Source organism: Pipistrellus hanaki (genome assembly GCF_964339955.1).
Source record: "Pipistrellus hanaki genome assembly, chromosome: X".
In the NCBI taxonomy this organism is placed as follows: Eukaryota; Metazoa; Chordata; class Mammalia; order Chiroptera; family Vespertilionidae; genus Pipistrellus; species Pipistrellus hanaki.
In genome coordinates, this window is record NC_140524.1 from 101,727,546 (window position 1) to 101,751,389 (window position 23,844).

At 42.3% G+C, this 23,844-nt stretch overlaps 1 protein-coding gene and 1 pseudogene across 4 annotated transcripts in view; both read left to right on the plus strand.

Moving 5' to 3' along the window:
- ARHGAP6 (Rho GTPase activating protein 6) overlaps window positions 1-23,844 on the plus strand; it is a 468,278-nt gene that overhangs the window by 436,266 nt on the left and 8,168 nt on the right. For all 3 annotated transcript variants that reach the window (XM_084869821.1, XM_084869822.1, XM_084869823.1), the window contains exon 10: window positions 13,075-13,172. In XM_084869821.1, coding sequence (XP_084725947.1) covers window positions 13,075-13,172 — 98 coding nt within the window. The remainder of the gene's footprint in view (window positions 1-13,074; window positions 13,173-23,844) is intronic.
- Window positions 2,480-2,965, plus strand: LOC311615592 (large ribosomal subunit protein uL23-like; annotated as a pseudogene). Its single transcript has one exon. The product of its transcript is annotated as a large ribosomal subunit protein uL23-like (transcript).

Consider the following 23,844-nt stretch of genomic DNA (forward strand, 5'->3'; position numbering starts at 1 on the left):
GAATTGACATATACCAGGCACTAAAAAAAGAAGATTGCTGCTATTATTGTATGACATTGATAAGATGTCTGCCCTGTCAAAGCAGGTGTTGCTGCCAGACTAAAAGGGTCCATTTGCCCTCATGCATTGGAGCCTAATAGGGCACGAACAGGTTCTTGCAGCAAAGGAAGTAAGGGTTTATTTTCCGGAAGTGGCCTGTACCCAGAGACAGGTAAGCATTTAATGCCCAAAGCCTGGCTCCCTGGTGGCTTTCGGGGAATGGGTTCTATAGGGGAGAATCACTAATCGTGGTGACTAAGGGAGTTAGGATTGCGGTCAGGGTCATGGTCTGGTCGTAGTCTCTACCAATTACTTGGTGCTAAGATACCCTGTTTCCCTGAAAATAAGACAGTGTCTTATATTATTTTTTGCTCCCAAAGATGCGCTAGGTCTTATTTTCAGGGGATGTCTTATCTTTCCATGCACTAGGTCTTATTTTCAGAGGATGTCTTATTTTCAGGGAAACACAGTAATTGATCAGTGATTGTGCTGATATCAGCCATGGCATCGTTCAGTCTTGTGTTACTGTTTATCTGGGCCTGGAGCCTGGAGCTGAAACACAACTGAAGCCTCGGTGTTATCTTTAGTTTGATCGAAACCCTGTCTCTGTGGGCAACAGACCCAAGGATTTATTCCTAAATTTTTATGCCAACTAGAACCTCTTTGTCCTGAGGGCTCAGTGATTAGGAGAGTGGATGTGCAAGGGGAAGGAGGCAGGTGAGTCAGGTGCTGGATGAGGCCAGTTTGAATTGAAATGGAAGGAAAGAAGGAAGGAAGGAAGGAAGAAAGGAAGGAAGGAAGGAAGGAAGGAAGGAAGGAAGGAAGGAAGGGAAGAAGGAAGGAAGGCCATGTTGAGAAAATGAAGTGTCTCCATGGTTAAAGTATCTCTTTTGCAAGGAAGCACACCCTGACCACTCTGTATAACAGCGTGACCTGCATTTTGTTGTTGGTTTATTTTTGGTTCAGTGTCTACACTCCTTCGATTCCTTTACCTTTATTTTTTTAATTTATTTATTTTATAAATAATTTATTAAATTATTATCTGTGTACATATTTTAACATTACCCTCACCCCCATTTCTAATATCAACAACCATTTAAAAACTGTAAAATGGCCGAAACCGGTTTGGCTCAGTGGTAGAGCATCAGTCTGCGGACTGAAGAATCCCGGATTCGATTCTGATCAAGGGCAGGTACCTTGGTTGTGGGCTCATCCCCGGTGGGGGGTGTGCAAGAGGCAGCTGGTCGATGTTTCTCTCTCATCGACGTTTCTAGCTCTCTATATCTCTCCCTTCCTCTCTGTAAAAAATCAATAAAATATATTAAAAAATAAAATAAAAACTGTAAAATGATACTTACTCTCTGGGACCACTGGGAATGAAAGAGAAGGATGCTGCATGGATGTCTATAAATGGCCCTGGGCCTCGCCAGGAGGCAGAAGCGTGCACTAACCATCTCGCTCACACATTCATGGGTCTGAAAGCTGCTGCCTCTGTAACTGGTACTGGGAATCCCAGAGAAAACTCATCCTTGCTCTTGGAATTAAGAACCTCAGAGAAGATTGGAGAAAACTGCCAGCTCCTTCTGAGGGTTGATATCACACAGTGCCTACTAGGGCTGCTTTTTGGAGAGAGGGGAAGGAGAGAAGGCAGCACCCATGGGCCGTGAAAAGTCCGGGTGCAGTGGAGAGGTGGGAAGGCCAGAGGGTTCCCACCCGGCGCTGCAGCAGCCTGAGCTGGGGACCGGCACAGCATGTGGGAAATTTCAAATGAGGACTCCTGGGAAAAGGGGTCAGAGGCCAGGCCGAGGATTCCAGGCTCTGAAGCCAAGCTTTGCTTTGTGTTCTCTTCATTCCCCAAAGCAAATTGCATTTTCTTAAATCCCCATTTGCATGCCAAGTCCAAGGCTGCAGGCAGCAATCCAGGTCATCAAATAAGAAGCGCCCCCCACCAACATATCCGGAAAGTGAAATAGGATTTCCATTTCCATTTCCAGCTTACGTAACCGCCTTTTAAAGAACCACTGTGCACGTGCGTGAGGTTGCCACCACTTATGGACATCACGGGCTTATGTAAATTTCACCACCATTTCATGGAAAATAAGCCAACGTTTTTGCCCCAGCGATATAGCAACCATGTGAATGATCTCTAGAGCATGTTGCTCACACATAGGACAGGTGTTTCAGAGTGGCATTTCAGATACAGAGTTCCTTTGCAAGGAAGAAAGAGAGCATTTTAGCCAGCTTGAAAGGGAAGAGTCAAGGAGGCATTAATGGGATCAATCCCTCTAGACTGTTCATAACACTAACCTGCCTGAAGTCCAGGCCAGCACATGGCTGCAAGAGCCAGTGCATGTTCCTGCTAGAGCCTGCTCACAAAGACAGAATTGTGCACTGTTGGCAGCACATGCATGTAAGGGAACATACCTCCCTTTTAACCAATATGGCGCTGAAAGCTAAGAAAGACGCCCCTGCCCTCCCAAAGCCAAAGCCAAAGCAAAGGCTTTGAAGGTGAAGAACGCAGTACAGAAAAGCGTCCACAGCCACAAAGAGAAGATCCACACATCACCCACCTTCCGGTGGCCAAAAACCAAAGACACTGAGGCTCCGGAGGCTGCCTAAATATCCTCAGAAGAGTGCACCCAGGAGGACAAGCCTGCCTGCTGTGCTATCATCAGGTTCCCTCCCTCCCCCCCGCCCCGACCACCGAGTCAGCCATGAAGAAGCTAGAAGAAACAAGACACTGGTGATCATTGTGGATGTCAAGGCCAACAAGCACCAGATCAAACAGGCTGTGAAGAAGCTCTATGACATTGATGTGGCCAAGGTCAACCCTCTGATCAGGCCTGATGGAAAGAAGAAGGCATATGTTTGACTGGCTCCTGATTATGATGCTTTGGAGGTTGCCAACAAAATTGGGATCATCTAAACTGAGCCCAGCTGCCTGATTCTAAAGATAAAAAAATTTACATGGTGAAAAACAAACACACAACCGTATTATACCTGAGCTGTTTCTACTTTTTTTTAACCTCCTGCCATAAAGCACATTCTGTGATTTTTTCTTCATCTTCCTTCCTTGAGTCATCCTTTAACAAAGCCCTTTGGGGCTCTTTGGTTATATTATTAATTAATATGCCTCAATCGCCACATACTGCCTGGCATGTATCAGGCACTTGGGAAAAATTTGTTAAATTTAATGAATTCTGACCCTCCAAATACATTCAGACACCCTTACATAATATTAAGCAATCTAATCAGTTCAGATTGTCATTATTATTATAAAATATTTTAGAATAGCTGTTTAACTATGGGAAATTGAGGCAATACAATAGTGATGTTAAAGAATAATTGATTGGCTACCTCCTGCATGCTCCCTACTGGGGGTTGAGAGCACAACCCAGGCCTGTGCCTTTGACCAGAATAAAATCCGGGAACCTTCAGTCCACAGCTTGATGCTCTATCACACTTCACTCCAACATCTGGCTCTTCCCAGGTTGCATGTGGGGTGTGTATGTGTGTTTCCTGATTACACTTCACAGACTTTCTCTCCTACTCTCATATTTTTTTTTTTTTAATCCAGAGAAGGTCAAACCTAGTCAGTACCTTCATTAGTAACTATTCTTCCTCCACGAGGGACTACCCCATGGACTTGTATTAAATGGGCTGTCCAACCAAGCTCTTTATAGAAAGGGGACCAACAACTGCTGAAGACGCAATGAATGTTCACAAGGTAACCACTGTCAGTCACATCTTATTTTGGGACTGAGACAAAGGATTCAATCTGAGACTCACACATAGGTCCAGGCTGAGAAACATGACTGAGGACTACTTTAAGGAGGCCTCCTGACACTCTATGTTAATGTGTTAAACTGACTAATTTGCCAAACTAGATGTGGTGGAGATACTGTCTACAAAGACAATAAAAGACAACAGGAATGGAGAGGTACCCTACTGAGTACCCAGGTAAAAGTATATTATATCTCTAAAGGTGAAGGTTACGTGTAGCTGCAGTCTGTTGAAATAGGTACTGAGTAGAACATGTCAGTCAAATGCTTTGCTATGATTGCTCATTATTTACCAGTTTTTGTTTTTTGTTTTTGTAGAAGCAGTAATTTTAATAATATTAGAGATGGATCCCTAATGGGTGTGACCATGACATGAATGGCCTTAAAATTCACACTGAGGCGCCAATCATACTTCCAGGTTTAAGAGCAAGTCAAATTTGGCTATTAAATTCAGAAGCAGGAGGAACAGTTATACCTTCTCTAACTAGGTCTTCTATAATGGGTGTCTATCTGTGAAGGTCCTGTGTCCATTTACTTTGGGTCCTTTTTCAACAAGGGTGAAAGGTGTTATTTGGTAAGTAGAGGGGAGGTCCACAGGTAACATTTTGTCACGCTGATTATAAGGGCAAAATATTTATTTTGTTATTCATTAGTTCAGATTGCCATTATGCACTAGAAAATACTTTAGGACAATAGGTGCTTTGGCTATGGGAAATGAGGCAATACAGTAGTTCTGATGGTCAAGTTCAGACATATTTGTATCTATTTTATTATAAGAAACCCCTTTTTATCACATTCTCCAAACGTTGGCTGGATGGGGAAGAGAAAGGAATGAGGCTTAAAGCTGCCCATAGTCTAACACCTAAACTGGAAATCAGATTCATTATTACACACTGCCAACCCTCACACAACACCCTGTTCCCCATCAGCCCTACCATCGCCACCCCCGACCCCCAATGCCAAACACAAGCAGAAACAACAACTTCCTTACTTCCTTGGAGTATAATAAAGTGTAAAAGAAAAAAACCATCCGCAGTCTTCACTTTGTCCTTATTCTCAGGGTCTGGCTAACTTTGAAATGGCTGGTCTGGTGCCCAAACTTGTAGAATTCTACATCCCTCCCTTCTCACATACCTGCCCCCTCTGCTCCCTCCCCATCATCAGAGAACACACAAAAATACAAACACATTTGCTTTATACACAAAACTGGTATTTATTTAAGGAGACCATTTATGTTTTGATCTCATAATGCCCATTTCTTAAACATTTTTAAGGGTCTTCTTCTTGTTGGGCCTGGGCATCACTTGTGGAAGAAGAACATTCAGGAACTTGTACTTGTTCGTTTGTTGGCTCGCTTACTGGAGGTTGTGTGCCCATCCTGCAGTGAAATACATTTATCCTTCTCTTTCTGCCTTTAGGCTTCTTGTCCTTATTCTTCTTAAGGACGGAATTCACCAAAGTCATTATCTTCTTTACCTAGTTGGGAAATAAGTTAAACCCAGAAAGACATTGGTTTTGGGGGAGAAATTGGGAAATGGGTGGGGAAGGGGCTCATAATAGAATGACAAGGGATTGAATGAGGAAGTGTCTGTGCCAAAAAAGCACAAGGCCAGAATCTTGGGTGAGGAATTACTGGGGAAGAGGAAGCATATGAGTAGGGTAACTGACCTTCTTCTTCTCTTTGTCATTGAGTGGGTCAACTAACTTCCAGTTAACTTTAGTACTTGAAGTATCTTCCTCCATCCTTGTGGTTAGAATCTGATTCCTTATCTAAACTAGTCTACAGTATTTTCTTAGTAACTTTGGCTTTGTTGTAGCAACAGACCCTACTCCAAGGCTCCTGGCCTCTATATATACTCTCTAGGACAATGGGGGGCCACACCCTTCAGCTCTGATTGGCCAACCGTCAGTGGTTGCCATGGTATGGCTTGACATCACAAAGCCTCAGCTTGACCATCCAGGAGGGGGAGGTGGGAGAGGATGCAGAGGACTCAGATGCTCTGGTTTTTAGAGGAAGGGGAGCTTCCTCAATACCGCCTAAAGTTTTTCTCCAACTGACCTCTCTCCCTCATTTCCTCTGGTTCAGTTATTGTCCAGCATATGGCAGAGAGGTGGTGTTTCCTCTAAGCCATTTCCCATACACCCCCATCATTCAGTGGTCCATTCCACTATCCCCCAGATATCACCATTACCTAGTATGTCATGTCCTGTTTTAATGAATGTTTTATTTTAAAATAGTTTTAGATTTATAGAAAAATTATGAAGATAATACCCAATTTCCTTTATTACTAATATTGACATTGGTATGGCGCAACTGTAACTTGTAGTGAACCATCAGTGAAACAGTGACAGTCATACCTCAGTTCTCTAATATCTCAATATCAAACAATTTGGTTCTAGACCAAACTGTTCAAGGAAAAGCTATACCAGTTGTGGAATAAAACACCAGTTCTTGACCTGACAACCCTTTCCTGCTGATACTTCTCCCTGACACAAAGCATCTCTCATGCCACGAACAAAGGAGAGAATGTTTTTGTTGGTGGCCAAATCTGAATAGCACAATTTTACAACATAAAGAGGCCATCAAGAACACCAATATTGGTAAGGGTGTGAACATGCTCACAAAACAACAACCACAGGCAATTGAAGAGGTAGAAAATGGTTGTTGATTGGGATAAATGAAGAGTGGTTGGCCAGTGATAGCATGTGGGAGGCAAGGATGTGTGAAAAGTCCAAGATGCTGCATCCTGTCCTCTTGAAGGATGCCCCTGAAAGGAGTGGGGAATGGGAAATGTGATTCATTTAAGCCTAGCATGTGGTGGTTCCATAAATGTAAGTAAACAAATGTTTCTCTCTAGATTAAACAGTAATATATATATATTATATGTAAAAATCTTAAACCAGGGAATCCTGTGTGTGTGTGTGTGTGTGTGTGTGTGTGTTTGTGTGTAATGGATTAATTCAATTTACATATATATCTAATGGAAAAATAATTTGGTTTTCTTTTTTTATATTTGTACTGATTTCAAAAGAGGAAGGCAGAGTTAGAGAAGGAGAGAAACATCAATGATGTTAGAGAATAATTGATTGGCTGCCTCCTGCATGCTCCCTACTGGAGGTTGAGAGCATAACCCAGGCCTGTGCCTTTGACCAGAATAGAACCTGGGAACCTTCAGTCCACAGGCTGATACTCTATCCAGTGGGACAACCTGGAAAAGGGGGAAAAGGGAGGCATTATTTTGGAAGCATTTAACTGCACAGAGGAGATAAAACAACTGTAAGGGACTGAAAACATCAGGATTTATTATCTTGCACAATCAAAAGCCTAGGAGGACAATGTTTCTACAGCTTACTCACACTTCTACACTGCAATATACTGCAGTCATTTCCAGCCTCTCTTGCAGCCATCATCACATCTAGTAATGGAGGTGATTCCTCTCCTATATCTCTTTGCAATATGGAGGGGAACCTTTTCCAAAATCTCCTGCAAGACCCACCTTGAGGTACCTTGGTCAGGATTGACACACGTGATCTTGCCTTGGCTGCAGAGGAAGGTAGCTGACAGAACTACAACTGTAAGAGTCTGTATGAATTCCAGATTAGCAAATCAGATAATCTCTGACTTCTGGAAATTTATCTTCTAATATTGTGACCAACCCAAAGGCTTGAGGTCTGATGGAAGAGAAGGAACCAGAAGGGAGAAGCTACACAGAGTCTGACTTTAAGACCATTGCAGTTGAAGGGCCAAGAAGTCACAAAATGGCCCCGCTGGCATGGCTCAGTGGTTGAGCATCAACCTATGAACAAGGAGGTCATGTTCAATTCCTGGTGAAGGCACATACCCTGGCTCTGGACTCGATCTCCAGTAGGAGGCATACAGGAGACAGCCAATCAATGGTTCTTGCATCATTAATGTCTTTCTCTCTCTCTCTCTCTCTCTCTCTCTCTCTCTCTCTCTCTCTCTCTCTCTCTCTCTCTCCTCCCTTCTTCCAACTCTGAAATCAATAAAATATATTTTTAAAAAGTCAAAAAATATAATTCTAAAAATTCAGGGGGAGGTTAGGAGCAGAGACATATCAAGAGAAAATCCTATAACTTAGTTACCCACCACAAGTGTTAAGCAGAAGAAAAGAAAGTGATGCTTCTCCATGAGCACACAGGGTAAGAGGCAGCAATGAATGGCTTAGTCAAGAAGAAAATTGCAAAGCAAATATTGGCCATCTCCATGTTATCTGCTTGTATTTTTTCTTTTTAAGTATTTAATTTGTCTATTCTAATAAAATATTTTAACTCTAAACCTCTTTACAGTTGGTAAGGTACTTTCAAATCTTCTAGCCCTTTTGATCCCCATAATACCTCCTTAAAGAATAGATAGGATATGCCTGGATTTTCAGATGCTGAAACAGAATCCTACAGAAGATGGCTCATGTATCTAAGTTTACATTCATTATAAGCAGCAGAGCCAAAACTTGGACCTCAGGGGCTATCAACTCTTAGTCGGATACTTTTCAATGGCATCCTAATTCCTGAGAAGGAAGGCTTATGGGAACAACCTACCTGGATATTACTTACTGTTAGCTCTTTTTTCCTATAAATTTATTCCTTTTACTTCTGTTTCTTTATTAGGTATCTAAATCAATAGAAAATGAATGCTCATCAAATTTAACTGAGCAATTCATTTGAAATTGTTATTAAATAAGAGCCAGTGAAGTGTGCAAATATATACAAAAATTAGAGGTGGAAAACCGGAGTGGATACTGTTGTCGGGATACTAACTCAGCTCCAGGTATCATTTCAAATTATTTATATTCATTTTCCCAATGGCCCCAATTTTCTTAACCATTCCTTTTTTTAATTGATTTTAGAGAAATAGAAATGGAGAGAGAAACGTTGATGTGAGAGAGAAACATTGATCGGTTGCCTCCTGCATGCACCCCAACCGGGGATCAAACCCACAACCTAGGTATGTGCCCTGACCTACAATACCAAGTAAAAGTCACATCCTATATAATAAAGAGGTAATATGCAAATTAAACCTCATGCCCTCACAAGATGGCTGCCTACAATCAGGTTGGCAGGGGTTTAGTGAGGGATGACTAAACAACTGAACAAGCAGGCTATGTGAGGCAGCCCAGCCAGTGGAGGGGGGCTAGTTAAGGGTGACCAGGCTGGCAGGCAGGTGAGCAATTAGGAGCCAACAGTCCAGCATTGTGAGAGGGATGTCCACCTGCAGGTTCACCCCCCGAGGGGTCCAAGATTGGAGAGGGTGCAGGCTGGGCTGAGGGGACCACCCCCATGCACGAATTTTGTGTGCGCCTGGTCTCTAGTATAATATATAAAACAAATCTCAGTAATTATAATTGGTTTGCAATCAGGCCTAGTGAAATGAGTGAAAATTTTAAATTGCAGGGTAGTTTAACAAAATTTATGGAAAATTATTTTTTAAATAATGATACTTCCTGTTACCTATTCTAATTATGTATCCAAGTTAATTTACTATTAGACCCACCATATACTCTGAAAGAATAAATATTGTGATACCACTACTTAGAAGAACTTGCATGCTAGTTACTTATTTTTTGGTGCTTGTAGCAAAAAAAAATAAAAATAAAATAATAATAATAAATAAATAAATAAATTACTACCTGGTCTAAGAATAGAAATTTTAAAATTAAACTAACTGGATGAAAATACACATGCTTAATAATTTGCTTATGTAATTTTGGGCCTCTGTTATTTTTTGCTTTGCTATTTATTTTTTTAAAACTGAGTACTCTCGCTTTTCATTTTCCCTTCTCATTTTAGGTATTACCTTTTGGGAAAAAATTGATATAAGCATGCTTATCTGTTGGTCATGTTATTTGAAAAATTTACAATAAGCCAAAACCGGTTTGGCTCAGTGGATAGAGTGTCAGCCTATGGACTGAAAGGTCCGGGGTTTGATTCTGGTCAAGGGCATGGACCTGGGTTGCGGGCACATCCACAGTGGGGGGTGTGCAGGAGGCAGCTGATCAATGTTTCTAACTCTATCCCTCTTCCTCTCTGTAAATAATCAATTATATATATATATATATATATATATATATATATATATATATATATATATTAATTACAATAAAAATTATCAGTCCTTTTATTTGTTTAATGTATTCAATAAAGTAAGAAAATAGAGTCTCTGAGCCTTGACCTAAAAGTCCTGTTCCTTTCCTTCTTTCCTTCTCATTCCCAGGATATTGCATTTGGTCAAAGAACTTTAAATGCCATCTGTGTGTGTCTCCCAAATTTCTATGTCCAGCCCAACCCTCCCCCGGGAACCCCAGATCTTTATTGCCAGTTGCCTACTAGGTCTTTCCTTCATTCAGATGTCTCATAGGCCTCTTAGCCTTATTAATATCAAAGCCACACTCCTAATCTTGACCCTGGCCTCTTCCTCCTACAATTCTCTGTACCAGTCAATGGCAACCCCATCCTTCCAGGTGCCTAAGCCCAAAATGTTGGTCATTCTTTCTTCCTTTCCTTCTACTACTCATTCTCTCCTTTTCTCTCTCCACCCACAAATTAGCTATGCCACCATCTCTGTCTTTACTATCTCCAAAACCCAAATCATTTTCATCAGCTCACCATTATGGTTCAACACTCCAGCATCTTTCTAGATGTATCAACAGTCCCCATCTGCACTTCCTGATTCACTCTTGCTTTCCTGCAATCTGTTATCAACTCAGCAGCTAGAATGATGACAATTCATGTCAGTCCTCTGCCCAGAACCTCCAGTGGCTCTCCACCCACTTAGATTGAGAACAGAAATCTTTATCAGACCCATAACACTCTGCAACCTATGGCCTTGGCTACCTGAGCCACTTCCTATGGCTAGCCGCCTTCCTCTCCCTCTGTTCCACCCTCACTAGTCTCCTTGCAGCTCCCGATTCCAGATCTTGTGGATTTTTTCTTCCTTTTGCTTGGAATGACTTTCTGTAATTGCTTCATCAACTTCAGTTCTCTGCTAAAAGTCAGTTTCTCTCTGACCTGACAATACTATTTAAATTGTACTCCCTTCCCTAGAATTCTCCATCTGCCTTTCTTAGCTTTGCTTTTCTTCATGGGATCCATGCTATGCTTTGTTTGTTTAATGTCAGGCTTCTCATATTCATTGTCAGCTGCTATGAGATGAGGATTCTTGTCTGTTTGATTTATAACTGAATCCCCAATTCCAGTGCTGGGTAGTCAGTGAGCACTCACTGAATATTTATGTATGAATTAAAGGAAGGCATTGGGGAAAGGCCAGAGTGAGAACATGGTCTAGGTTACACTTCACCCTTGAGCCCTTGAGCTTAGGGTTGGTAAACAGTTGGTTCTCCAGAGGGAACTTAGGGTATAACTGTTCTAAGAAGAGAGAAATGGGGGCTGGAAACAGATGACCACTACAGAGAGACAATGAACTTGAATCATTGCAGTTGGAATGGAAGACAGAGGAAGGAAGGAATGGGCATCATGGAGATGAGATCTCCTGACTCTGAACAGGGAGGGCAAGGACACAGAGAGCTTAAATGCAACCCAGATTTTGCATTTGTGAGAGTAGGGTTTGACAATGTCATTAATAGTGATTCAGGATCAAGTAGGATGGACAGATTTATGAAAGAAAAAAACTGTTTTATTGCTTTCTCATCCCTGTTTTCATTAATAAAATTGTTTCCAGCTTCTCAAAGCTCAAGAAGAATTGAGTGCTACAAGAGGCAGGAGGCAAATTCTCCCACCAACAGCTCATTCTCTGAAGACTTGTTCCCACAGTCCTTAAGAGTCTTATCTCCAGGCCCACATCTGAGAGAATCAGACTGAAAATGTTTCTCTCAACAGTTTGAATTTCCTTTGGTTGAGCTACCAGCATTTACAGAAACATTAGAGCTGAATTTAGTCTTTTCTTTTCTTTTTAAAATATATTTTGATTGATTTCAGAGAGGAAGGGAGAGGGAGAAAGGCATAGAGACATCAATGATGAGAGAGAATTATTGATTGGCTGCCTCCTACATGCCCCACACTGGGGATCAAACCCGCAACCCCGGCATGTGCCCTCACCGGGAATCAAACCAACCTTCTAGTTCATAGGTTGATGCTCAGTCACTGAGCCACACCAGCTGGGCCAGTCTTTTCTTGTAGAACATTTTCATGTAAGTGATTTGAGATCATAAGACCATTTTCTAATGCATTGTGAGTTAGGCTTGGAAAAACATGGGACATTCATCTATACAGAACTCTAGTGAATGCCTTGTCAGATTATGAAGCAAGAAATGTCACTATTAATGGGCCAGGATGCAAGAAAGGAGTGAAGCCAAAACCGGTGTGGCTCAGTGGATAGAGTGTCGGCCTGCAGACTGAAAGGTCTCAGGTTCGATTCCAGTCAAGGGCATGTACCTTGGTTGCGGGCACATCCCTGGTGGGGGGTGTGCAGAAGGCAGCTGATCGATGTTTCTAATTCTCTATCCCTCTCTCTATTTCTCTCTCTAAGAAATCAATAAAATATATATTTTTTAAAAAGGAGTGAAGACAGGCACTGAATAATAAAATGGCATGCACAGATGTAGTAGTCTGCATTTTTTTACTAACTGCCAGGTACTGTTCTAAGTCTTCAACATATAATAAGTCATTTAATCTCCACAACAACTGTTTGTGGTGCATACTATTAATATCTCCATTTTACTGGTGAGTAAGCAGAAATATGGGAAGGTTATGTACCTGATAGAAGGTCCCTCAGCTAGTAAGTGGAACTAGGGCTCAAACACAAGCAGTCTGGCTCAAGGACCCGTCCTCTTAATAAACTGATTACATGTTCCAGAACTGCCCAAGACAGTGGTAATGTATGCCTATTGTCTTGGCATAAATATAAATATGAACCCTAGAAAGTGCCCCCATTTGGACAATACATTATGAACACCATGTCTCTTAACTAAAATCTTTTTCTTACTCAAAGCCAAGAAAAACCTAGTCTGAATAACAGAGGTATCCCAGTGATCAGATTGTATCTCCAGTCATAAGTGAAGTGACCATTTGGACTCAATAGGACTGTATGGAAACCATCCAGCTTGCCCTAAGCATTCCACTAGCTGTAGGGGTTGGTGTAGGCTTGGTTTTAACCAACCAGTCATTCTGTTCTCTTACACACTTGAGGCTCTGTTTTCTGCTCCAATGAAGTTGCCAGGGGCCTTGGTTTGCCTCTTTCTGGGATAGTTTTATTGATGCCTCCACTTTCGGCCCCTTCCAGGTGCCCCCGGATCTGCAGAACGAAGTGCTGGTCAGCCTGCTGCAGACCGACCCTGACGTGGTGGACTACTTGCTCCGAAGAAAGGCCTCCCAATCCTCGTGAGTATCCGGGGTCCTACATCTGCTTGAGGATTTCTCTTTCCATTTCTGAACACTTGGAAAAGTTTACATGACTCCACATGGGGTGATTTGAAGGGGCATTTTGGCAACTGGCACAGCTGATCAGTCCACCTAACTAGAAACTGCTTTGGCCTCACTGATCGATCCACTTATTAAATTAGGAACTGCTTTACAGAATTTTTTTTTTCATTTTCATTTTTGGCTTTTTCTAGTCCCTTGACCTCCTTTGGACTGGGTTTACCAAAAAAAAATGCATCAAGTGGGCAAGAAGCTCAAGGGGCTGACTGGGATGCGCATGCATGATTCTCCTTCCAGAATTCTGATAACTGTTCTTAGGGGCCTATACGGCTGAGCCTGCATGCATCTCACATGTGTAATTTACCAGCACACGTGATGCATCACCAAACCACAAGACAGGCCTCAGCCAGGCCAAGTGCCATTTGAAATTAGAGGTAAACACCGTCTTGACTCTCCTCCCCTCCCCCCCTTCTAGCTGGCATTTTTTTTTTTTATAAAAATGCACACTGGTCTCCACGTGCACCATAGTTGCAATGAGTCAAATGCCAGCCATGCTGTGGGCTGCTTTGCCACCATTTTTGCCCCGAAGTAAGAGCACTGAATGTTTGCATTAGTCAGATGTTATGATTAATTGAAACCATTTGTTACAGAAGCAGAGGATATGGGGGTACTGAGCGCTTGTCAGACCCAGTTAAGGGGATAATACTGCATCCATTACCAGGAGCGATGTTGCCCCCAGGACCCCCAGCCTTACATTTGTGACAGAAAAAGTTGTTGTGGCCCTAGCCAATTTTGCTCAGTGGATAGAGCATCAACCTGCAGACCAAGGGCCCCGGGTTCAATTCTGGTCAAGGGCACATACCTCAGTTGCAGGCTCTTCCCCAGTCTGGGCCCTGGTCAGGTGTGCAGGAGGCAACCAACCAATGTTTTTCTCTCACATCAATGTTTCTCTCTGTCTCTCCCTCTCTCTTCCACTCTCCCTAAGAACCAATGGGAAAATATCCTCGTGTGAGGATTAACAAAAAAAGAAAAAGCTGTTAATCTCTCATGAAAGTATTGTTTATGTTGTGCTTTTGGTCTACAAAATTTCAACAATTCTACAACACACTTCCCCCAATGTTTTACCATCTCTGAGGCTGAGATTCACCCTGTAATCAAAGGCATGTCCTAATTTAATTCATAGTACTTGTTTCTTTCTTAAATGTATATAAAGTAATGGTATATCCTATTCCACAATAGCTTAGAAACATCCACAAGTTGAATTGTCCCTGTATGGCGAGACCACATTTGATGTGTTAATTTTCATTTAAAGCTATTTCCTATACAAAAATGCTATGTTCTTGAGATAGATTTGGTGAAAAGGAATTCTGCGTGGCTCAGGCCTCCTTCATTCCTGGGTCATTACACTAATAGCCCTGCTACATCCACCCCTCTGTCTCCTGCAGAGCGAGCGGGCAGAAGTTTTAATTGGCTCATCCTTTCAAGTGCACTTTTGAAAATCCATCTCCGGGCTGATCATTATCAGGCCTGTGGTCTAAGTGAGACATTCTGCCCAGTGCAAGGCCCCAGAGGCGCGAGTGAATAAGAGTGCCCTCAAATTACCCAAATTGGCTGGCATTTCATGGTCTTGCTTTTCACATCAGAGAATTAGGCTCACTTAAACAGTTCCTAGAATTTTAACTGTCACCCAGGTAGAAGTTCTCATTGGAAATATCAAGGGGCTTTTCTTCCCAGGGTAACTCGCATCACCAGAATTTTAATGACCTCGCTTGCTTTCCTTCTCTGTGCAAGAGAACAGATGAGAGGGCATTTCGACTTGCAAGTCTCTCATTAAGCTGCATTTGTAACATTTCGTGGCTACTCTGCGGGGAAAGCTAGAAAACACACCTAAGACAACCACAGATTTTGATTTGCCATTGTTATATGGCATTAGACTTTGAAGAAGGGTTGATTAATAGCTATTTTTTATGTGTTTTTCAAGTATGTTCTTTGCATATAAATGCCAGGGAATGAACCTTTTATTCTTGACTCTAGTGTCATCTTTTCGCTATCCCTGTGAAAATGGGGATTGTAAGGTTGAGGCAGGCTGACCCTCGAGCAAGATCTTAGGTGAGGGGCAGGCTTCAAGGGGAAAGAGCAGGCTCCCGGAGCTCTGTGGGTATTCAACAAAAAACGGGGGGGGGGGGGGACTTAGTAAGAAGAGAGTGATTGTTTTTCTCTTCAAGGTACAGGCCAAGACACGGCCCAGAAAGTGGATAATGATGGCATAGCGGAGAAATATATAAATTAATAAATAGACATCTCTTTTTAATGGGCTTTCGAGGCTTGAGAGTCATATCCCTCAAGCTGTAGGTAGTGTGTTCCTGCCCTAAATGAGAGCATCAAACTTCCCTGCGCATCCGGGTCAGCAGGGACCTTGTTAAAATGCTCTTTCTGAATCAGCAGGTGTGGGGGAAGGAGTGTGAGAAGCTGGCTTCTCTCAAGCTCCCAGGTCATGCTGTGATCACACTTGGAGTAGCAAAAGCTGCAAACATCAAGGCGTGCTCTGCACTTTAAGAGCTCACGGCCTTGTAGAGGGGTGTTGACACGGGTCAGAATAACAGGTGTGTGATCAAAGATGTCACAGAGTATAAAACGAGATGTGCTGGGCCAGCGGTCTGCAAACTGCGGCTCTGTTGACTCATGAGTTCGCCGACCACTGGGATAGGGGCTGAATCACAAGGAACAACAACAGCCTGTCATTATTGGAATCGAGAGTCTAGGTCAGTGTTGGGCAAACTCATTAGTCCACAGAGTGGCAAATTGCAGCTCGTGAGCCACAGTTTGCCCACCACTGTGCTGGGCCATCGGGGCTCAGACTTGCCTGCCCAATAGGAACCACCTGAGAGCTTAAAGAACAAGTCCTCCTGGGCACCATCCCTAGAGATTCTGACTCATTCATTCCGGAGTGAAGTCTGGACATTGGGGTTTTTGAAAGCTCCCCATGTGCTTCTGCTGAGCTGCCAAGGGTGCGAATCTCTGGCTTAGATCCACCCCAATAGACACCACATAGTTACTACCACACTGGGTGAATTTTGACATTGAAAAGGGGTCTTTGTGTTGACAATGAAGGGAACTAATACTGCACACTGAAAGTCCATGATAATGATGGACCACAATGGTAATGAGTGATAGTACCCCAGTGCCAGGTGGCGCTGGCTACCTTGGTATGCCACTTACCCATCAATAGCACAGCCCTGGATGGTATAACATGCTGGTCACAGCTTTGGATGCAGAGCCAGATGGCCTGAGTTCCAATTTTGGTTCCACTGCTATTAGCTGTGTGGTCTTAGAGAAAGAAATTCATCTCTCTCTCTTTCTCAGTTTCCTCATCTGTAAATTACAGATAAAAACTTTAGAGTTGTACTATTAGAATAGGATAGGATTTAAATCGATGCTAATGATTACTATCATGTCACTTCAAGTTTCCTCATTCTCTTCTTTTACAACTACTTACCAAAGACTCGGGCATCACTGTGTTTTACTTTGCTACTCAGCAGATAGCAACCTATGAAGGCTATATGGCATAAGAGAGACTCCAGCCACATTAAGTTGTGCGCAGTGTCTAAAGACAGCCCACGCCCTAGCTGGTGTGGCTCAGTGAATAGAGTGCTGGCCTGCACACGGAGGAGTCCCAAGTTGGATTCCAGTCCTTTTTTGCTGTATTTTTCTCGAGGCTTCTGTTCTTTGCCACCAGCTCACATATACCTAAAACAGGGCTTTAGACTCCTGTGTCCCACGGAGAACCGCACAAGATTTGGAGTGGAAAAGTAACTTTTCAAAAGAGTGTAGAACCAAGAAAAGGAACACATTTATTACAACTTCTGTCTTGAAAGATCAGACACTTAGTGGTGCTTGGGAAGTAATGCTTTGTTTGGTGGGAGTTTTTCTCTTCTTTGTGCAACAATAGAATTGGCAGAGTGAACGGAGGATTTGTTATTTTTTTTCCTGCTTGTCTGCTTACATTTTTGGCTTTAACTGAAACATGATGCCAAAGGAAGAGAAGACATTTATATTATTAACAAGGAAGACTTGAGGTTTTAAAATTTCTTGTCTGTTATATTCCTTAGAATGATATGCTCTTTTCTTCAAAAGATACTTAAAATCAAATCCCCTCCTTTGGTTTAGGAATGTAGGGAAATAGGGAATGATAATGAAAGGTAAGCCAAAGAGCACAGGGTACATGGAATACAGGTATTTGCAACAGAACAGGGTGTCATATCTGGGCTGAGACCAGGGTGAGCAAAAGCAGGCAGGCACTCACCTAGGTGCAAAATGTAAGGGTATGCCAAAAAACCCTCACTCATCAAGATAAGCAATATTGAGCCCTAGCCAGTTTGGCTCAATGAATAGAGCTTTGGCCTGTAGATTAAAAGGTCCTGGATGCTATTCTGGGTCAAGGGCATGTGCCTATGTTTTGGGCTCAATCCCCAGTAGGGGGTGTGCAGGAGGCAGCTGATCCATGTTTCTCTCTCATCCATGTTTCTAATTCTCTATCCCTCTCCCTTCCTCTCTGTAAAAAATCAATAAAATATTTTTAATTAAAAAATAAACAATATTGAAATGTAATATTTTTAAATCAAAGTTAATGTCAAATATCTATTATGAACAAAATATCAAAAATGTTTAAACAACTAGTGGCAGGCCAAGCCATACTGGAGCCTGAAGCAAAAGGTATCCTAGCTTAAAGGAAAACAAGTCATCAATAATGTTTTATGAATATACTTCTTTGTTTCTTTTATTTTCAACTGAGAGAGTTGCTCTGTGTGAAAATTTTTCTGGACCAAGTACCAATCTTAAATAATTTTTAATTAAGTTAACCCCAATTAAAATAATGATAAGATTTTGTTTGGGCATAAATAAAGTTTTTAAACGTAATATAATATTGTAACTTGTATCTACTTTTCAATTTTTCAACTGTTTTAATGTTCTGAGAAATATTAATCATTAAAAATTAAATAAAAACATATATACCTCTACAGTATACAGGACAGAGTAGAGCATTTTCCTACTGTATACTGGAAACAAAATCAAAATAGAACACATTGAACTGCATTTGGGGAGAAGACCAATATGAAAGAACCAAATCTTTACTATATATTTTTACATTTCATTGTATTTAATTCTGTTATCAGCCTTCACAAAGTTTTTACTGAAATTGCCCCCAAAATAGCAAAACCAGTGACCAGCCAATCAAGACCATGGGCAAAGACCCATAGTTGGCTCAAAGGATGAAATTTCAGAACTGGAAAGTAATTGTTTTGTTGAGTTGGATGTTTCTCCTATTGAATAATAACTATCTTCATGATATGGAGGAATATTAGGCATTCTCATAATTTAAAGGCATCACATTTAAATTATCAAATAAATATTTATTTTAATCTTTCAATAATGGTCATTAAAAAGGACTTCTTCCACAAAACCATGGGTGTCAAAATATGGAGTACAATTTCTGTTTTCCTTTTACTAGGATTTGTAAAAATCAAAACAGTTCTCAGGAAATTTTCAGAGACAAGAAATTGGGCTCTACCAGTATAGCAATGAATCTTATTGACTGTCAGTAGCTGGTGACATCAACTGTCATGCTCCATTCACTGGAGATTATGAAGCATTAAACACATACACACACACACACACACACACACACACACACACACACACACACCCTCCATTCCAGAAAGCCTTTTTAGCAAATGATAGGAACAATGTACATGGAATAGAGAATTTTATAATAGAAAATTTCAAAAAGTATAAATGTACCATCTGTGGAAAGGCTATTCAAGGTAGAAGGAGAATTTATCACATCACCTCTTTCTTCCCGCCCCTTACTGTGCTTCACAGCTCCTTTATAGACTAGCAAGATATCGATTGGAAGATGTTTTATGAGACAGAGTAGGAATAAAGTGAATAAAGTAATCATTGTTTTCTCCTTACCTGTCGTAAATGCTTCCATGTGCCAGGACTATTAGGAAGGACTTGATACAAGCTAGAAATGAGGGGAGAATTTTCACCAAAGCCTTGGGCAAGTTCTAATGCCAGAGTGCAACTTTCATCTCCCACAGGGAGTTTGGATCCGTGTTTGCTTCTCCATGAGGTAGGGTGCTTGTCCCTAGGACTCTGCACAGGGGGTGCCTTGCAGAACTGAGTTTGAATAATGTGAAAAGCCCCCATCAATCCAGAGCTGCTGTGGGAGTGGATTTCCCAGCACAATTAATCATGTCTGAGATGGTTATGTGCTTTGACTTCCAACAGACTGAGGTTTATCAGTTGAATCTCTGAGCCAAGAATGAAGCCAACGCAAGTTTGAAATCTCCAAAGATGTTTCTCACCGGCGTAGCTCCTCGAGGAGCTGGGCCGGCCACATCTGGTCATTGAACCGGAGTTTTCCATTTATCCACAGAACGAGTTCTGTGCCTCCGGCTGCGGCTACAGGGCAGGCCTGCCCACATTGCCCTGCCGGTGTGTTTACACCCGGACATGGAGGGACCAGCTAAGGGTGAGAAAGCAATTCACTCTCCATGTCCATCTCATGCGTAGTTGATTAGCTGAGACTAGCCATGCATGCTGTGGATGGTCCAGGGTTTTCAGGACTCATGAGAAATCCATCCATTCATGGGAGCAAACCTATGTCAACGGGCAACCTATCCACTGGATTCCCAACCCCAAACCCATTACATCCCAAGACATAGACAATGAGGCCACTATGTCTTTTAAACTATTCGCATCTAGTGAATCACTGGTTAAGGTGAATATTTTATACAAATTAATACATGACTATTTTGTTGCCTTTACTTGGAGCACTGAAGTTCAAATTGTCTTCATGGTGTTGAATCATCTTAGAGGCAAATCTTGGAGAAGACCTGGGTGGCTGCTTATCTTATGTTTTCAGATACCCAAATGGGAGTCCTAGACTTCTTTCCCAATAGATTTAATGATAAAGCAATGAAATGACACTCAAATTTGTTAAAACGTTGAACTGCCTATGTTGTAGTGAGAATCCTAAGGTGTGAATAAAATAATTTTGTTTTAATTGGTGGGCTCTCATGTGGACAGACAAACTTGGATTATGGGTTATTAGGCAACTTTGGCCACCAACTTACTAACCCTAGCTGTAGTCACTTGGATGGCTTGACTTAGGAGAATGAACGAGAAGGGCAGAGAGAAGCAAATTGGCCTCTCCTGCCCCCTTCTCACCTTAATATGTTCTGATCGACAACCAAACTCCATTCAGTTATCTGGACTCTGCTGACGGAGTTCACTGGTTTGGGCACACTCTCCCTCCTTTACTAAGCTATGGTCCAAATCACTTCAAGGTCAAGACTACTCCATTTACCCCACTGTCAGTCAGTGCAGAAGTTTGGCCCGTTATTTGTGGTTTCTCTCCCAATTTGGCATAGTATTTCCTTGACCTGTGGCTACATGTATGGCTTAAGGAAGGGAAGGTTGGTTTGGTATCAGAGGTTCTCAAACTTCCCGTGCATCAAAATTACCTGGAGAGCTTTTTGAAATACAGTTTGCTAGCCCCATGTCCAGAAATTCCTTTTCAGTAGGCAGCTTCATGCTTCATGACGGGGCGGGTGGGCAACCTGGACAGTCACACAGGACCCCACTCAGAAGAAGCCCATGTTTGGCTTAATGATCTGCTCCTACCATCTTTAAATTCTTATTTTTTAACTTGGGACCCTGCCTGTTCATTTTTCACTGGACCCCACATAGTATAGCCAATCCTGTCAGTAGGCCTAGAATGGAGCTTGAGAATTTGCATTTCCAACAAGTTTCTTTTCAGAGTCAGCCCAAAGAACAGAGGAAAGGGACAGTGGCTCCACCTCCTCCTCTCTCACCCCTGCTTGATAAGATCCTATCATAACCATGAAAATGAAGGAAGAAAGAGTGTCGCAGTTTCTGTTATTTTTGTTATAGTTATTATTGTTGTTCTTGTTTTATTTTAACCAATCTGAATGTTCTCATGAAGCATGCTGCCCTTTCAGTCCCCCCAACAATTAATGTGGGTGTGACTTCCCTGTCTAAATGTCTGTCCAAAAACAATTTGTTGAAGTGACTTGAAAAAACATGTAAAGTGGAACAATACTTTGGTAAGTAATTTGAGAAACTGGGGACAGGAAAACAATGGAGTGAAAAGATAAGATGCAGTTGGGGTGTGAAACACACAGAAGCACACCAGAAACTCCAGTACATCAACTCAAGGGGAGCCCCAATTCCACAGAGCCTTTTATCACTCATTGCAAAATCAGATACATTATTATTACACTAGAAGCGAATTCATGCAAAGGTGGGGGTCCCTCAGCCTGGTCAGCAATGGAGGCCTATCTAGGCCATCTTGCCCAGTCCCAATTGGGGCTGGCCAGCCAAGGGGAGGAACCAAGGGAGGTTGGCTGTGTGAGCACACTGACCACCATTGGGCAGCTCCGGCATTGAGCATCTGCCCCCTGGTGGTCAGTGCGCATCACAGCAACCGGTTGACCGATTGTTCAGTCAACCAGTTGTAACGGTCACTTAGGCAATATATATAGGCCACTCGCACCCACTGCCAGCACCTGGTGCCAGCCCCTATCACTCAGCGCTGTCAGCAGGTGCAAGTGGCAGCTGCCAGTCCCGATTGCCCCTCAGGACTTCTCCACCTCCCCCTGCTCCTGAGAGGCAATCGGGGCAGCAGCCACTGCTCACACTTGCTGACGGTGCCGGCCCCACTTGGACCTGCTGCTGGTGCCAGCCCCAATTGCTCCACACCATCAGCGGATGAGAGCAGAGCCAGTACCATCAGCATGTGGGAGGGCTACTGGCAGACTTCTTCCATAGGGTATGTGTCTTTATGCACATAACCATTGGCTGAATCTGAAAGTTATTTTGTTGAATGTATTTTCTTCTGCATGTTTTTGTAAGACAGATGAGCAAGACATGAGGCAGAACTAGGGGGTTCTCCGTGAGCTAAAATATGACCTTTCTAATGCTTTCCTCCCAATATGAGGGATCAAAATGGTTTTTGTAGCTCTGATAGTTATTTTGTTTTGGCCTATGATTCGACTTAACTCTCTTTAAAATAAGGCTTTATGTACCCACTATTATTGATATAACACCATGGCTGATAAAGGGGACATTTTCACTAATGACTACAAAAAACGTTAACACAGAAAACTACTAAAATTAATCCAGTAATATGATTTCTAGCTCTAATAAGAGCACAGAACCCCAATTCTGAGCTGAGCTCCACGTAGTTACCAGTTCAATATATTCAGTTTTTCTCCTCACAAGTTTCCTCACACAGAGCCAAGCCCATGATAACACACAAGTGTCCCGCTGTCTTGTTTTGTGTTCCCTCCACTAAAATTAGGGAGACTCCTTTCTCTTTGATTAGATATGGAGAAGAAATCGTTTTTTCCCCACTTTTCAGCAGAAGTAGTAAGTACCTTTCAGTTTTCTTTCATTCACGGGAGGCCTAAAGTTTATGGAAAGTCATCCACACGGTGTTGTCTGGCTCTTTCCCATAAGGTTGTTTAAAGAGGCCCTAGCCAGTTTGCTTAGTGGATAGAGCATCAGCCTGTAGAGCAAAGGGCCCCAAGTTTGATTCTGGTGAAGGGCACATACCTCAGTTGCAGGCTCCTCCCTGGCCCAGACCCTGGTCAGGGCATGTGCAGGAGACAAACAATCGATGTGTTTCTCTCACTTCGATGTTTCTCTCTGTCTTTCCTTCTCTCTTCCACTCTCCCTAAAAATCAATGGAAAAATATATTCAGGTGAGGAATAAATAAATAAATAAATAAATAAATAAATAAATAAATAAAGTTTAAAAAATTGTTTAAAGAGGAGTCAAGGAAAGGACTTACTTATTCCACATGGGTAAGATTGTCCCTCAGCAGAAAGTGTTCAAGCCCCTGGCTGTCTCGGTGCCCAGCGACACATGTCACGTGCTGTGAGGCCTGTCTCCTGCACGCTAACCCCTGCAGGAAACCCGAGAAGAAACCAGCCCCACTGTGAGCGCCCTTCCTCCGTGTGGCATTCTCAGAACCCTTTGGTTAGGAGAGGATTTCTCAGGCATGTGTACCTTCTTTAAGATTGCAAAAGATTTGTTTTGAAAAGTTAAACCAAAAGAAAACAAGGACTAGTAAGGAGAAGCAGTGGAGGGGGGGACTGAGCAGGTTCTGGAATTGTTAATCAATCTGTCATCATTTCCCTTCAAGATGTGATCAGGGCCACTATTTTGAGGAAGGTAGAACATACAGATGGTCCCAGGTAAGACTGCAAACACTCTTCACGCGCCTGACATTCCCTTTTCCCGTTCCATTCACATGTTCGCTGTTATTTTTGTTTCTGTGATAATTCATGCACATATGAAATGTAATGGATATGCTCATTATTATGCTTTATATCTATTTGTAAAAAGGACTAGTGCCTTGTAGAGTCACTTTAGATGTAGCTAAATGCAATGGACACCAATTACAGTCATATATTTATCCTTCCAGCCACTTTATAAATGCAACTACTCCCACCAGTAGCATCATCTTCATCATCATCATTGTCACAGGAAGGATGGACGGACTGACACTAAGTGTCTGGGTGGGAGAAGAAAAGTTGTCCA